At 47.1% G+C, this 16,021-nt stretch overlaps 1 protein-coding gene across 5 annotated transcripts in view; it reads right to left on the bottom strand.

Moving 5' to 3' along the window:
* The window catches only part of LOC139757156 (mothers against decapentaplegic homolog 3-like), a 231,799-nt gene that overhangs the window by 119,613 nt on the left and 96,165 nt on the right, over nucleotides 1-16,021 (bottom strand). For 3 of the 5 annotated variants that reach the window (XM_071677259.1, XM_071677260.1, XM_071677258.1), the window contains one exon: nucleotides 14,743-14,769. The exons of the other annotated variants lie outside the window; for them this stretch is intronic. In XM_071677259.1, coding sequence (XP_071533360.1) covers nucleotides 14,743-14,769 — 27 coding nt within the window. The remainder of the gene's footprint in view (nucleotides 1-14,742; nucleotides 14,770-16,021) is intronic. 5 annotated transcript variants of the gene reach the window in all.

The raw sequence follows: 16,021 nt of genomic DNA, 5'->3' as shown, positions 1-16,021 counted from the left end.
TATATATATATATATATATATATATATATATATATATATATATATATATATATATATATTGACCACTTACTGCAGCAAGTTTCTGTCGCATAAAAAGCTAGGGAAAAACACTCCTTTGTGTAGGTGGCCTTCGTCAAGTTCAACACACCGCGCCCGAAGCCTTCATAACGCGCGCAAAAGGTCACATTTGGTTCCCTGGCTGACGGGCAGTTGCCACTCACTAAGCCTAATCCCAGCTGCAGCAACAGCTGGGGCAACACAAGCAGCAAGGTGCAGCAGGCCCCCAGCAACAGCGGGATTGCGACAGCTCCAACAACAACAGAAGTGGCCCTTGAAACAGCAGAGGCGTCAGCACAGCATCTGTTCGCAACGGCGGCAGCAACTGGCAACAGGAAAAGGAGCAGATCATACGGAAGAACAGCAGCAGAAGTAGCACCATCATTAACAGCAGTACCAAATAACAGCAGGGTAAGCAGCAGGAGCAGAATGAACAACAAATGTAGGCCGTAGAGCAGAAGAAACGGCAGCGGCAGAGGGGAAACAGCATCGAACAGCTGAGGCCAAAGACCCAAAAGGCAATTACAGTGCGAAACATCAGATCAGTCAACAGCATCTAAGGGTAAACCACACTCCAGACCTTGATCATCATCAGGCCCGTACATTACCAGGGTACACCACTCGTGGAAACTATATCACTCTAAGGTAAGCCACGACTAAGACATCTATGCCAGGGGGAAAATATTAATCGACGGTGTACCACGAGTTAGGGACGGGTCTCGGGTCAAGAAGAGAACACACTGGAACAAACGATGGAGGACTGACCGTAACTTAGACCTAACAGATCCTCACAGTGCTCTTGATGCAAAGATTTCCCCACACATCTTCTGCAGGCATTATTCAAACGCATTATAGAATCAGTCTATCACACATTACGATTTGCATTCTCTCCTCCACTAATCAACTTCCTTTTCAAGTTATAACATTAAAAATAATCAGCAGAGGAGGCAGGAGGCCACAAAAGTACCCTACAGAACGACTACGATTTCCCGACGTGCCCAGAGGAGGCAACTGACTATTGGACGTGGCTGCACTCACCTGATGAATCCGGCAAGCACCCACAATAAGCCAACATTACTGCCCCCGTGATGGTCCCTCCAAGTTCTCCACTCAATCAGGTTCTCTGCTTCCTTGAACACTCAAGTCAAAAACTTACAAACACTTCTCTTTCCACGAACATTCCATACTGGAAATACCAGTAACATACTAAAGCAGTGACTGTATGTACTTGTTTGTGCGTACTGCACACACACACACACATACACACACACATATACATATATATATATATATATATATATATATATATATATATATATATATATATATATATATATCATCCAGCACCCAATAACCAGCGTGTAACAATAATGGAGGAGAAAACTTTTAACTATAAGAGACTCGCCAGAGATAATAACAAGTCAGTGTAGGTCAAAAGGTGACGGATTAGCAAGGCCAGACAAGATCCCATTGGCAACAGTTCAAATTCATCTTGGGATGTAGTTCGTTTTCCTGAAAACAGAACAGGTCTTTCAAGCTCTCTGCGCCGAGACGCAACTAGGACGCCTTACAGCCGACTAACGTACAAATCCGGGGCTGCGCTCACCACACCAACACTTACTAATGACTTACATAAGCCGCGGCGTTTCGCAGCAACTTTCGAACACGGGCGAATGACTTAAGTACACTATGGAGCGAACTACGCACGCTGGTACATAATCTAGTTACGTCGGCACCTTAACCACTGCCCCGACGCCGTGCATACACAATGCTAGACCCTCACTGGCCAGCCCATCATTAATACGTCAACGCAGAGTGCAAGCATCACACGAACGTTCCAGGACTAATGGGAGGCACCACTGCTCCAGGCTTATCACTGCAAGCTTACAAAGTCACCACTGCAAGGTTCCAGGGCCAATGAAATGCTCCAAGGTTACGAGCACACCACGTTGTTCTTCTTGGAACAATGGAAAGCATCAGCGCTATTACTGTGAGACTACAAGAGAACCAGTAGATTCCAGATCCCCCACCCCAGGGTTCCATGGTCACAGGAAAGTTTCCAGGGTTCGGACACGATCATAAGGACGCACAATCATATCAAGAAGACACATAACTGTGATCCTGGAGTTACTGCAAAGTTCTTTAGACTACAGCGAGGTTCCTCACCCAAGTTCAATGATCCATACGAAATGAAAAGCTAGACGCATATCAAAGACTTCCACGAACATTACGAGGCGCCACAGTTATCCAAAGGTTTCAAAGCAACGAAGTTTCTGGAACGTTAGACACAATTTCATGACCACTACAGTGTTTGAAGACTATCCAACAGCTTCCATGACAAACGAATGATTCCAGGAGCATGACATAAGTCACAGAACCACCGAATGGCTCCATACAGAACACAGTGCATGAATCACCCCATCACAGTGTTCTCATAAGTGTCTCATTCGTCTGCAAACACTACGTTTCCAGAACCACCACCAGGTTCATGGACCAACACCAAGGTCAGCCACCAGAGGATGTAAGGATCACCACTGCGTCCCAGGGACGCTCCAAGGTAAGCTTCAGAGCCACTCACCAGTTTCTAGGTTAACCTATGGTCCAAGGACCAATGCCAGGTTCCAATACTTCCATAAAGCTCGTGGGTCAGAAGACTTTTAAAGACTACCCCGAAGTTCCATGTGAATGAGAGAGATAGTGGGAGCTGAGAGGTGGAGGAGGGGAAGCCAAAGGGCTTTTATAATGGTTCAAACGAATGATGGTCCCTGGGGGACCAACATATGTCACTGACCACCACCAGAGTTGATCCACCAACACAATGATTCTCAAACTATCAAAAGTTTCTTAGTCACCAGGATTTTGCGACGCCAAGTTTCCTTAACCACCATATTGTTGTAACACCGCGACAGGTCTCCTTAATCACCATAATGCTACAATACCACGACAAGGTGTCTCATTACCATAATGCTGTAACACCACGACAAGTTTCCTTAATCATCATAATGTCGCAACACCACGAGATGGAACCTGGAGCACCACAATGTTGCAAGACAGGGAAAGGTTCCTAGACCAGCATAATGTTGCAATATGAGAAGGTTCCAGGATTACTATAGTGCTGCAACACTATGATAAGGTTCATGAATCAGCATATGCAGAACATCAAGGTCCCCCTGGATCCCCCTATGTTGCGACACTAAGACAAGGTTCCTGGATCACCTCAATACTGCAAAAACAAAATCCCTAGATCTGCAACGTGCGTGGATTATCAACACGTTTCAACATCATGGCAAGGTTCCTTGATTTCCACAATATTGTAGCACCGCGACAAGGTCCCTGGATCACCAAAATACTACTATACCCACGACAAGGTCTACGGACCACCGTATAGTGTTGCAAGATGACTATAGGACCGACGGTCCAATATAATGTTGCAAGACCAGGATAAGGTCCCTGGATCCCCATAGTGTTGCAAGGTTATGTCCACCATAATGTCACAAGACAGAATCCTTGGATCATCATAGGATTGCAAAACCAAGCAAGGCCAATGGGCCACCTTGAGGCTTCCAAACCATCATCTCCTTCCAGGATCACCAGACGGCTTCAATCGCACTTCAAGGTTGTAGAAACACCGCCACTAAAAACTAGAAGAACCAACAAATGCATGGTTCCATTACCACTACGAGGCTCTAGACCCCCTCGCTAACATCCTTCCTTGCTGCAAGTTTCCAGAGCCAACTACAAGGTTCTTGACCTCGAAAGATTTCTGAAATAACATTAGACTCACAGGCCACCAAACAGTTCGACAAGGTGTCATGAGCACGATAAGCCTCCAGCACCACCGCATGCTTCCAGATCCTCCAGTTTCAATAAACTTCGGGTTTCAGGACGACCCGGACATCAAGAGATTCCATAATCTCCAGGAAATTCCTCCCACACTAACGATGAAGATACTGAGGACCGCTTCTCTTCAGCCGTCCACATACTAATCAATTAATCAGACATCCCACTCGCGTTCTCGATCTTCATGACCAAATTTTCAACACGTTCGATCTCTTCCTCACCTTTGACCCTCCTCACTATCGCTGCGCAGTTTCTACAGGAATCTTCTGAACACGCTTCGCAAGAGTACTGCCACTTGAAGAACGTACGACGAAGCCCAGTGCAAGCGAGAGGGAGACATAGTTCCCTCTTCCTCTAAAACCGTCTATCGTCATCCACTGCTTGAAAGGCTGTTGTTCCAGATCCATACGGAATGGGGATCGAATGTATCCTGCGTGGGAACATTCCCTTTCACCCGACTCTCTTTGAGCCTTCACTTCCACAGGAGGCGCTGTAAGGCTAAACACTATCATACGAAGGACTTACGTTGGTCCGTCTGATCTCAATGATAAGATCTTTTCTGGTCTTTGGCCTTGAGCTCTTAACAAATACTGGGAATCCATCTCCCTCTCTTTCGATCGTCCTTGCGCCATAAGACCCGCCTCTGCTCCTGGTACAGCTCCACTCTTCAGCTCCCTCTTTTCTTATTGCACTGGATGGTCTTGACATTACTAATGATGTGCTGCTGACTCCTCCCTCATGAGCCTTCATATATTCTCTTGCCTCAGGTTCAGAGATTGTTCCTGTCGTTATAGAAGACAAAGCACAGGGAGAATAATGTTATTCCTCCTCGTGTCCTAAAGCACTATCACTCAAGAGTCTGTACTTGTGCTCACTAACTCGCCTTCGCCTCTGCTTAACAATCCACACTTTTCCTTCTCCCTAGAGAAAAAAATGCACCAATTCAGCTTTGAAATCCATCGTTCAAAGGTCTCTGAATCTTCTCGATTCGAACGTAAACACCTGAGCTTCAAAATCTTGCAGGCTAACGTTTATAAGTTTCCATTCAGAGCGCAAAATTCTCTTCATAGATTACCAGTTAGTGATGGGACGTGCTGGAAAGGCTAACTACATACTACTGTGCATCTCTTTTTGATCTAATGGGGAGTTGTCAGTAGGTGATCTAAAATTGGTAAACATTCTTTACTCCCTGCCCAGCCTCGGGTCTTCCTTCCTCAGGGAACTGAGGAGTTTCAATGTCGTGCCCTGTGGTATTTCGAAAGCTTCCGTCAGGGTCTGGCTTGAGCCTCATAATGTCTTAACTCCCATCCTTCGGCTTTCTCCTACTTGCTCTTTAAACAAATGTCGTTTTCGGCCCACCTATGAGTAGGTTTCCTATGGAGTCAACTACACCGAAACTTTTCAGAAATGATAAATGATTCCTCATTTCATGCTAGTCCATCTCTAGTGGTGGGTGGGGAGAAGCCCTCTGCTTCACTGTCCGGATCTGATATGCTCGCCAAAGAGTAAAATGGTCTCTGACCCGCTCAGATTTCAAAGTCCTCTTGAAAACCATCAAACGAATAGAACCAAAACAACAGAAACAGCTGATGGATGGTCTTCACAAAGTTTCCTTATCTTGTCGATCGATCTGACCTTCATATGGTGGCTACCGTCTGTCAACTGTCCTAAATGGCTGAAAGATCACAAAATCCTCTCGACGAAAACCTCACATCAGACTGAACCTATACTTTACAGAATGACTGGGACATGGTCCTCTACCATGTATCCTCCCTTCGTAATTATGACCGACATTCAACATGGTCCCCTTGCCAGCTGAGCGATCCGAGCCCACCTCAGTGAGCCTTTGGTGTTCAATGACTTGGTCCAATGTAGTCAAAACCAAGAGACAGACTTCTCCCTTCTCCCTAATCAGGAGAGAGTGTTGTTCAAGGTCCCGTTTTACGAAATATCCTCTTCCTCCTCATCCTCAATACACTTTCGAAGCCCACAAGAAAAGCTCCAAAGATTCTTGTTCCGTCTGACATGCCAGTTCAGAGGAAGAAAAATATAACTAAAAAGATCAAAAACATCCAAAGGATAATCGTCCTCTCCTGGCCAATCAACAACAATCCCACTGCCGGGTCGCCGTCCACAATAAAAACTGACAACTTTCACAAACCAATGCTTAACGTAGGCAACGAATCATCCCGACACGAACTGCCTTTATTTGGGCACGAACGACTTATTCCTACTGGTTTAAAGTACATAATGAAACTATAAAGGTTCCGTAAGTAATTCAAGTCATCATCTACAATGTACAGTGATTATTGCTCCTCACACACACACACACACACACACACACACACACACACACACACACACACACACACACACACACACACACTCGCCAATTCACTTCAGTTACATCTTATGGGTAGACTGGAGGAGAGTGATCCATTTCCAGAGCACGTGAGATGTACCAAACAGCTGAACCAATAATGTATCAAAACGAAATCTTGGATGGCTGACACCTAGCTCAATGAGTGCCTTGCAGCTACAGGAGGAAGATCCTAGAGTACGAGAGGCCCAGCCCTTGGCCTTTTAACCTGAGCCTTAAAGCTGACGTCAAAGGCCAGGCCATCGTATCCACTGGAAGGCTCAAGAGAAGGGTCACTCAGGTCTGCAGACAGCAGGGGGTAGGCAGCAGACGCCGTCCGTCGTCGTCAGGACGTCTGTGATACGTAAGACCCACTTATGGGGAAAGGCTCGAAAGCTATGCTACGTGTAGGTGAAACGGTTTGCGTGGGAGTGCCACGCCGAGGTGTCGGGATCGCGGACGATGTGGTAAGAACAGGCGTGTGCAGGCGTACAGAACCTGACCTGGATATGTATATTCTCTCTCTCTCTCTCTCTCTCTCTCTCTCCCCCTTCAGAAGAGCAACAGCCGCTGGTGGCTGCTGTGGCGCACGTGACCAGATGCACATTGAGGGAGGCTAGCCACTGCGCAACGAGTCCGACAGTACAATACACGCCGCCACCACCACCTCCAACCTGCAAGACATACAGCGTTGTCCATGCCACCGGGTGTGGGGCTTAGTGGAGGTACTTGTAACTGTGTCCGACCAACGAAATACAAAAGCGGAGGCATGCGCTAGCGGCCAGAATACACCCGCTGTCACAGGCTGTGAGTGAGCACTGTGACGTCAATACAACGTCATTCCGAAAGGTCCCTTGAACCAGACTAACCCCGTATGACGTCAGTGAATATATAACTACTAATGGTGGCCGCCAGGGAAGGGGGGGGGGGGGTTGATGGTGGTGCCCCCCCCATCCCCCACCCGGGTCGGCGCTGTACATAAATTATTCATTTTGAGCATGTGTGTGTGTGTGTGTGTGTGTGTGTGTGTGTGTGTGTGTGTGTGTGTGTGTATGGGTTGCTTACATCCTGAACAATGACCGACAGATGTGTTACCACTACTCTCCTCTATCTAGCCTTTAGCTTGGGCCTCTTGCATTGTCTTGCATTTACCTTTCCATCTTGGATACAACCTGGCCTACACCCCTTCACTTTACCTTACCCATCACCTTGCTTTCCCTGAAGGATCCTTTGTTATCCGTTCTCCCCTTAGCATCCCCATTTACCTACCTCACTAATGAAAAATCTCCCATTGAGAGCTACGCACTAAGCCCCTGCCTCTTAGTCAAATCTCGTACGTAAACACACACACACACACACACATACACACACACACACATACACTTTCCCCCAGACATAACCCACTCATCTCCCCCACCCTCTCCTCCTCTCACTCCCCTCTCCCTTCCCATCCACCCGCTGGTAATTAGAGGTTGCAGGTTGGTTGATGAATGTCATTTAACCCATTAGCGTGTACTGTGAGTTATGCCCTACCTAGATATTCAACCTGTCACCTGGCACATGTGTTTACATTAGACACATACCTGGAGGCTCGTGTGTGTGTGTGTGTGTGTGTGTGTGTGTGTGTGTGTGTGTGTTTACTTACTAGATCTGGCCAAGAGGCAGGGGCTTAGTGCGTAGCTCTCACCGCAATGGGAGGTTTTTCAAAGTTTTGCACAACGGGCTGTGTGATTTACGTGTTGCCCAGCGTCATGTACGAGGCGGGGCGGTTGCATGTTTGCCGGCTGAATGCCAGGAGCCCGCGTGTGGCCGAGACAAGAGAGAGAGAGAGTGAGAGAGAGAGAAAGATAGCCGCCTGAGTCAAAGGAGTGACACACGAGAACCACCGAAGTGCTGGCTCTCTGCGCGGCCGTCACAGACTCTCTCCCTATGCACAGGAGGGTAGTGGCAATCAGATACCTCCCTGGTCGACGGCTACCTACGAGAGAGAGAGAGAGAGAGAGAGAGAGAGAGAGAGAGAGAGAGAGAGAGAGAGAGAGAGAGAGAGAGAGAGAGAGAGAGATTACCTGCTTGATGAGTAACAGTTTATTTCTGCCGCCATGTTCACATTTACTCTGGGTTCCTCTGGGACTAACTTCAACCGTACATCAAGTTTTCTTTTAAATATTGTCGCATGCATACTTCTCATCTCTCCTGGCTGGACACTGAACAGGTTTTCTGGGTTTCCTGCAAGGTTCTCGTATATATTCATGTGAGACTATTCCAGTCCATTCCAGGTCATTACCTGGTGCACACCTGGTGAAGTCTTCGGGGAGGGGATCTTCGCCTCCACAGCTCCGGCTGGGCGTAGACTGTTGGGTTGTGTCGTTGGTCCATCAAGCTGTCGGAAGCCGCAGCTCTCAGGCCTACAGAGACCTCAACAGCCTGGCTGGTCTGGTACACTTCGTCTGTACTACTGAAGAAGTATCAAGTCTTGTTGCGTCCTTAAAGAGAGGCTTTTCGTCCTTCATCCTTCAAGCTCATCGTTTAAGGAGACCTGATCAAGCATCTTCCTCTACAGATCTTCCTTGGTCGTAAAGTTCCGAGTTCTTTTAGCTTCTCCTGGTGGTTCACATGTTCCATTCCCTCAGGTCTGCTGCACGTGAACTGTTTCTGAACTCTCTCTCTCTCTCTCTCTCTCTCTCTCTCTCTCTCTCTCTCTCTCTCTCTCTCTCTATCTATCTATCTATCTATCTATCTATCTATCTCTATCTCTCTCTCTCCTTCCATCTGTTTGTTTGGCGACCATACGACACAGCAGGATCAAAAAAAAAAAAAAAAAATCCTGCTTTTTCTGCAAAACATCAAACATCTTCATGTACGGTTTTGTGTCTCGTGGTGCATGTGGTATACCGGGGTCGACGTGCTGTCAATGGACTGAACCAGGGCAAAGTGTAACGTCCGGGGTAAACCATGGAAAGGTCTGTGGGGCCTGGATGTGGATAGGGAGCTGTGGTTTCGGGTGCATTACATTGGCTTGGGAGGTGCTCTTCGAGTCAGCTCAAGTGAATTCTAGTTTTTGGTGATATCAGACTCCCGCGTGCATAAGGTCACAACGCGAGAGAAAACTTACTTTTGGCGAGGATGCGTCAACGTGTTTGGACGAGAGGGAGAAAAACAGTCTCGAGAAAGAGCATCTCACTCCAGAGGAATCCATTTCTTCCCTGCTACTGACCGTTGCGCAACTCTGAGGCCGCAGGAGCGCCATAAAAGAGGGATCTTGAGGGTCGAACAATAACAATATTACAATGATCACGATGCCTCCAAGAGCTCTAACTTTAGTTACATTCTTTTTTTTTTGGTACTTTTCCTGTCGAGTAACTTTACATGGTGTCAACATTGTATCATGACTGACCCCTCAGCTTGGTCTTCCTTTTGAATACTATCAGCTTTACTTCTGTCCACTTATGTACTGTAGCTCACGTTCGCATCTCCCGTCGGTCAGTTTCCGATCGTACCATACTGTTTAACGCCCTACTGAAGACACCTGTTAATAAACTGCTCTTCTGCCGATGTCTGACATCACTGTTATGAAGATAACTGAGGTTAGCACCGCTCCTTTGTGTGTGTGTGTGTGTGTGTGTGTGTGTGTGTGTGTGTGTGTGTGTGTGTGTGTGTGTGTGTGTGTGTGTCCTGAAAGATCAATTTCATCACGCATAGTCCCGTTTGTTACTGTCTTGTCTTTTCCAGTTACTTAAAAATCCTTTTGGTCCAATTTCCTATCTTGTTCTTTAAGATCTTGTGTCGTTACGCCCTCCTCGAGTAAAAAGTTAAATGTTTACTCTATCATACGCTTAAATTGAAATCTAGAAAAACAAGCGTCCATTCTCTGTTCTTGTATTCAAGTCTGATAAAGTGTTTTTTTGCACTTGAGCTAATTATAATCGGGTCCACACGCTTCTTCCTGGAACAAATGCACACTTGCCCTCCCATTTATAGAAAGCCCTGTTTTTGAGATACTTCTTGTAATAGCAAACATCAACCAGAATCGGACAGGACCTTTAGAATAGCATTCATCTTAGGATACAAGTTCGCCAGGAGCAGATAAAGAAGTGGCCCCCATTCAGTCTCCCTCCACTGTAGCTGTTCAGATGTTCTCGTGTGTGTGTGCTTCCCATCACCACTCATTCGAAGACTTCTCTCAAATGTGAACTCACGTTAACCTGGTCTGTCCTGCTTACGTATTACCGTCTACCCTCCACTGTGTGTACTGGTGTTGCATCAGCCACTCTGTGAAATGTCTGTCATCTGATTTTTACCTCAGACAATTGGCTTTTCCAATTACATAAAAGTTCTCGTCTTTCTTTCTCTTCCTCTCTCTCTATGAGGAAGATGACTGGAATCTTACCCAGTCACGGTGCTTGAAGTGCCTCTCAAAAGCCGTCCACTTGCTCTGCATGAACCACTTTACGACACCTCGATATCTAATAACAACAAAGTTGCAAATGCTGGCTGACAACATTTCCTCACTAAATGCTGATTTTCAATGACCATGTAATGATGCCCTTCATGAACTCCTTGGGGGGTCAATTCTGCATCACCCCACCCCCCTTCTCCCCCTTCAAGCACCCCCCTCTCTTTAAAAAGTCCAATCTCTGGTATGCATTTCTTTTGTACTTTTCTAATTTGTTCATGTACGAGAGCAATACGTGAGTGAGGGTCACCCATCCGTACGGTGCACGTAACTCCTCTCTCTTCTTCCCGCTCTGTTCTTCCCAAAAAGGAAAGTTCACACATTTCCTCTCCAGCGTTTCTTATATATTCTCTCAACTCCTCATTCCTTCCTCGCTCATGGCCAACATTCTCTCTCTCTCTCTCTCTCTCTCTCTCTCTCTCTCTCTCTCTCTCTCTCTCTCTCTCTCTCTCCATAATCACCTGTCTTGCCCATATCTACTGCTTTCCGTCTTGGTGTCTCCAGTCTGGCAGTATTTTTTTTTCTCTTTCTGGATGATGCGAGAGAGAGAGAGAGAGAGAGAGAGAGAGAGAGAGAGAGAGAGAGAGAGAGAGAGAGAGAGAGAGAGAGAGAGAGAGTAATAAGAGCGAGCGAGACACCACCACACCAGCAGAAGCCAGCCTTCATAAAAGGGAGCACACACACACAGACACACACACACACACACACACACACACACACACACACCAGGTGCCAGTCAGTATTGGTGGACATACAATACCTGATAAACTTACCGGCCTTGCACAAGGTACTGGACAGGTATGAGGAGCGTGTGTCCGACCAGTCCGGTTGTCAAGGGCACGTAGGCCTTCGGACCGGCAGCGGCACCAAACAGCCCCGCTGATCGCTGGAGCAAAAAGACACACAAGACACCTCGACCCGACGCCACAGGTAGGAAAGAGAGAGAGTGTAAGTGGGTATATTAGGCGGGTGAAGGAAGGAAATGTAGAGGGATGAAAGATCTGAGGACAGAAGGAAGACAAGGTAGACAGGGAAGAGGACAGAAAGAAGTAAGGAAGACAAGGTCGACAAGGAAGAGGATAGAAAGAAGGAAAGGATGGAAGAAGAAAGGAAGACAAGGCAGACAGAGAAGAGGACAGAAAGAAGGAAGGGATGGAAGGAAGGAAGGAAAACAAAGTAGACAGGGAAGAGAATAGAAGGAAGGGATGAAAGAAGGAAGGAAGACAAGGTAGACAGGGAAGAGGACAGAGGGAAGGGATGAAAGAAGGAAGGAAGACAAGGTAGACAAGGAAGAGAACAGATGAAAGGGATTAAAGAAGGAAGGAAGACAAGGTAGACAGGGAAGAGGATACAAGGAAGGGATGAAAGAAGGAAGGAAGACAAGGTAGACAGGGAAGAGGAGGTAATTACCACACAGGCATAATGCAGCAGGAATGAGGGAGGCAGAAAGACGATGTTGGATCAACTCCACTCCATACACTCTCCACACGTGCCTACAATACACCTCCAAACATTCTGGCTCCTCCCAGACATAAGGCATTACACATCCCCAACTCTCTCTCTCTCTCTCTCTCTCTCTCTCTCTCTCTCTCTCTCTCTCTCCCCCCCTTCCATAATCGTCTATTCAAACACTGTGGCTCCTCCCAGACATAAGGCATTACACATCCCCAACTCTCTCTCTCTCTCTCTCTCTCTCTCTCTCTCTCTCTCTCTCTCTCTCTCTCTCTCTCTCTCTCCCTTCCATAATCGTCTATTCAAACATTGTGGCTCCTCCCAGACAAGTTCCTACACATCCCTACACCTCCAAACATTGTGGTTCCTCAGCAGGCAAGTTCCTACACATTAGACTCATGTCTTCAACAGTCCCGGAGCATATGCCCAGGCTAAGGCAGCTGTCCCAGAATGACACAAGGATACAGACGGTCAAGAGAAACATATATATATATATATATATATATATATATATATATATATATATATATATATATATATATATATATATATATATATATATATGAAGTCTGTTGGGGATGAGAGAGCTTGGGAAGTGAGTCAGTTGTTGTTCGCTGATGATACAGCGCTGGTGGCTGATTCATGTGAGAAACTGCAGAAGCTGGTGACTGAGTTTGGTAAAGTGTGTGGAAGAAGAAAGTTGAGAGTAAATGTGAATAAGAGCAAGGTTATTAGGTACAGTAGGGGTGAGGGTCAAGTCAATTGGGAGGTGAGTTTGAATGGAGAAAAACTGGAGGAAGTGAAGTGTTTTAGATATCTGGGAGTGGATCTGTCAGCGGATGGAACCATGGAAGCGGAAGTGGATCATAGGGTGGGGGAGGGGGCGAAAATTTTGGGAGCCTTGAAAAATGTGTGGAAGTCGAGAACATTATCTCGGAAAGCAAAAATGGGTATGTTTGAGGGAATAGTGGTTCCAACAATGTTGTATGGTTGCGAGGCGTGGGCTATGGATAGAGATGTGCGCAGGAGGATGGATGTGCTGGAAATGAGATGTTTGAGGACAATGTGTGGTGTGAGGTGGTTTGATCGAGTAAGTAACGTAAGGGTAAGAGAGATGTGTGGAAATAAAAAGAGCGTGGTTGAGAGAGCAGAAGAGGGTGTTTTGAAATGGTTTGGGCACATGGAGAGAATGAGTGAGGAGAGATTGACCAAGAGGATATATGTGTCGGAGGTGGAGGGAACGAGGAGAAGAGGGAGACCAAATTGGAGGTGGAAAGATGGAGTGAAAAAGATTTTGTGTGATCGGGGCCTGAACATGCAGGAGGGTGAAAGGAGGGCAAGAAATAGAGTGAATTGGAGTCATGTGGTATACAGGGGTTGACGTGCTGTCAGTGGATTGAAGCAAGGCATGTGAAGCGTCTGGGGTAAACCATGGAAAGCTGTGTAGGTATGTATATTTGCGTGTGTGGACGTGTGTATGTACATGTGTATGGGGGGGGGGGGGGGTTTGGGCCATTTCTTTCGTCTGTTTCCTTGCGCTACCTCGCAAACGCGGGAGACAGCGACAAAGTATAAAAAAAAAAAAAAAAAAAAAAATATATATATATATATGTGTGTGTGTGTGTGTGTGTGACTTCAATACTTCCCAGACGCCACTATTCACGTGACCTCGCATGCCCAAGCCCCGTCCCCATGCACGTGACTCCACGTGCGGGAGTCCCGCATTGCCTACAACATCTTGCAAAACCCAGGGATGTCTGCCCTTCCCCTCCCAGCTGCACAACAACGTAAAGAATTAGCTGTCTCTTCTTCATCACTCTCGCATGACCACACCTTGAACACGCTCTCCAATCCAGGAAAAATAAAAAACAACAACAACAACAATAGAACAAATACAAAGACGGTTGACAACACCACAACTCCGCCACGACAACCACCACTCCAACTACAACACTACAAGGGGGGGGGCGGGGGTAGACGTCATAAACACCTGAAGCTCCACGAGGCGCCGCATCACCTCCAAACGCACCGCCTGCGAGTAATCGACACGTAATCCCGGGTCAGCTTACTAGCCGGGCAGAGGAAGTCGACGTCGACACCAGAGAGAGAGAGAGAGAGAGTGAGAGAGAGAGAGAGAGAGAGAGAGAGAGAGAGACAGACAGACAGACAGACAGACAGAGAGAGAGAGAGAGAGAGAGAGAGAGAGAGAGAGAGAGAGAGAGAGAGAGAGAGAGAGAGAGAGAGAGAGGTTCCCAACACTTTTGCATGGGGACTCATCACTTGGGTACATGAGCACGGACACCCAGCACTTGAGTATATGTGTATGTGGGTACCCAGCACTTGAGCACACGAGTAAGGGCGCCCCCGCACCTGATTAAGGGCACTCAGCACTGAAGTACATGAGTAAGGGCACCCAGCACGGGAGCACATGAGTAAGGGCACTCAGCACTGGAGTACATGAGTAAGGACACTCAGCACTGGAGTACATGAGTAAGGACACTCAGCACGGGAGTACATGAGTAAGGACACTCAGCACTGGAGTACATGAGTAAGGGTACCTAGCATTACATTACCAACATACCTGAAGATTCAGCTTCGCCACACCAACCTGAAACAAGAAATAACAGTCGTTAATAACAAAACACACACACACACACACACAATACAACCAGCAATACAACATGACAAAGTGAATTCATAAAAGATAACGAAAAGAGGCTTACTATCGAACCCCCCCCTCCCCCCGGCATCGATATATCACATCTGTACAACGAACAGCTGCCAGAATAGCAGGACACCTGTGCTGGAATTAACTTGAAAAGATGATGGTATGGCCATGATGAAAGAATGGAAGACACACGGGATGCGTCACCATATGTTCCAGCTGGACCCCTGAGGGAAGAAGGTGCCAGCAGGACGTCCTAGAGAAAACGGAGCTTGGGAGAAACAGAACGGAGTAGATAAATTGGGTATGGCAGCGACTGACGACAGCCTTAGGGGAAGTGGAAGGGGGAACAAGTCTGGCTGGCGTATGGTGAGAAAAGGAGATGATAAACAGATGTTTCTGAAGGAAACAGGAGAAGGCCAGGTTAGGTTCGGCTCGATCGCCAGTGCAGACCTGGAGGGGCAGGCTGGCAACGGGTTTCAGCAGCAGCCAGGGCGAGCACGTAGGCCCACGCCACCAGCCCAATAAACATATCACCGCTACCCTGGTCGGCCGAGATAATAGGAACGCACGGGCGAGTGTCCGATCCAAGGGTGTTTTGCTCCTATTATCATTAAATGACACTCAAGTCAGAGCCTCGCACTGCAACCTGCCGAAATAAAACGACACCCCCTCCCCCCCAATACCTCCACACCCACACCCCAATGCATCTATCTACCTACCACTCACTGGGTTATTATCCCGAGTCCCGGGCCTTCTTAGGCCATCACTGCTAACACAATTAAAATCACAATTATAATCAGACAACGCACATGATTACATTTGCATATTCATATCTCCTTGCAGGTGGAGCACGGCGGCATTGAGAGAGAGAGAGAGAGAGAGAGAGAGAGAGAGAGAGAGAGAGAGAGAGAGAGAGAGAGAGAGAGAGAGAGAGAGTTATACAGTTCCAAACACACAAAGACCACACAGACCCCAAGGTCCAAGCGAAGTGGTCTGGCCTTAAGACGGAGAGAGAGAGAGAGAGAGAGAGAGAGAGAGAGAGAGAGAGAGAGAGAGAGAGAGAGAGAGAGAGAGAGAGAGAGAGAGAGAGAGAGAGACTTTAACAAATGAAGTCGTCACAGGCACCTAAAAAAAAAAAAAAAATGGGTTGGGGGATTGTATGATATACGCAAGTGTAATAATTCACACAACG

The sequence above is a fragment of the Panulirus ornatus genome, chromosome 25, assembly GCF_036320965.1.
Source record: "Panulirus ornatus isolate Po-2019 chromosome 25, ASM3632096v1, whole genome shotgun sequence".
Lineage (NCBI taxonomy): Eukaryota > Metazoa > Arthropoda > Malacostraca > Decapoda > Palinuridae > Panulirus > Panulirus ornatus.
Note: the sequence above shows the minus strand (reverse complement) of the source record. Positions and strands in the feature narration are given on the sequence as shown.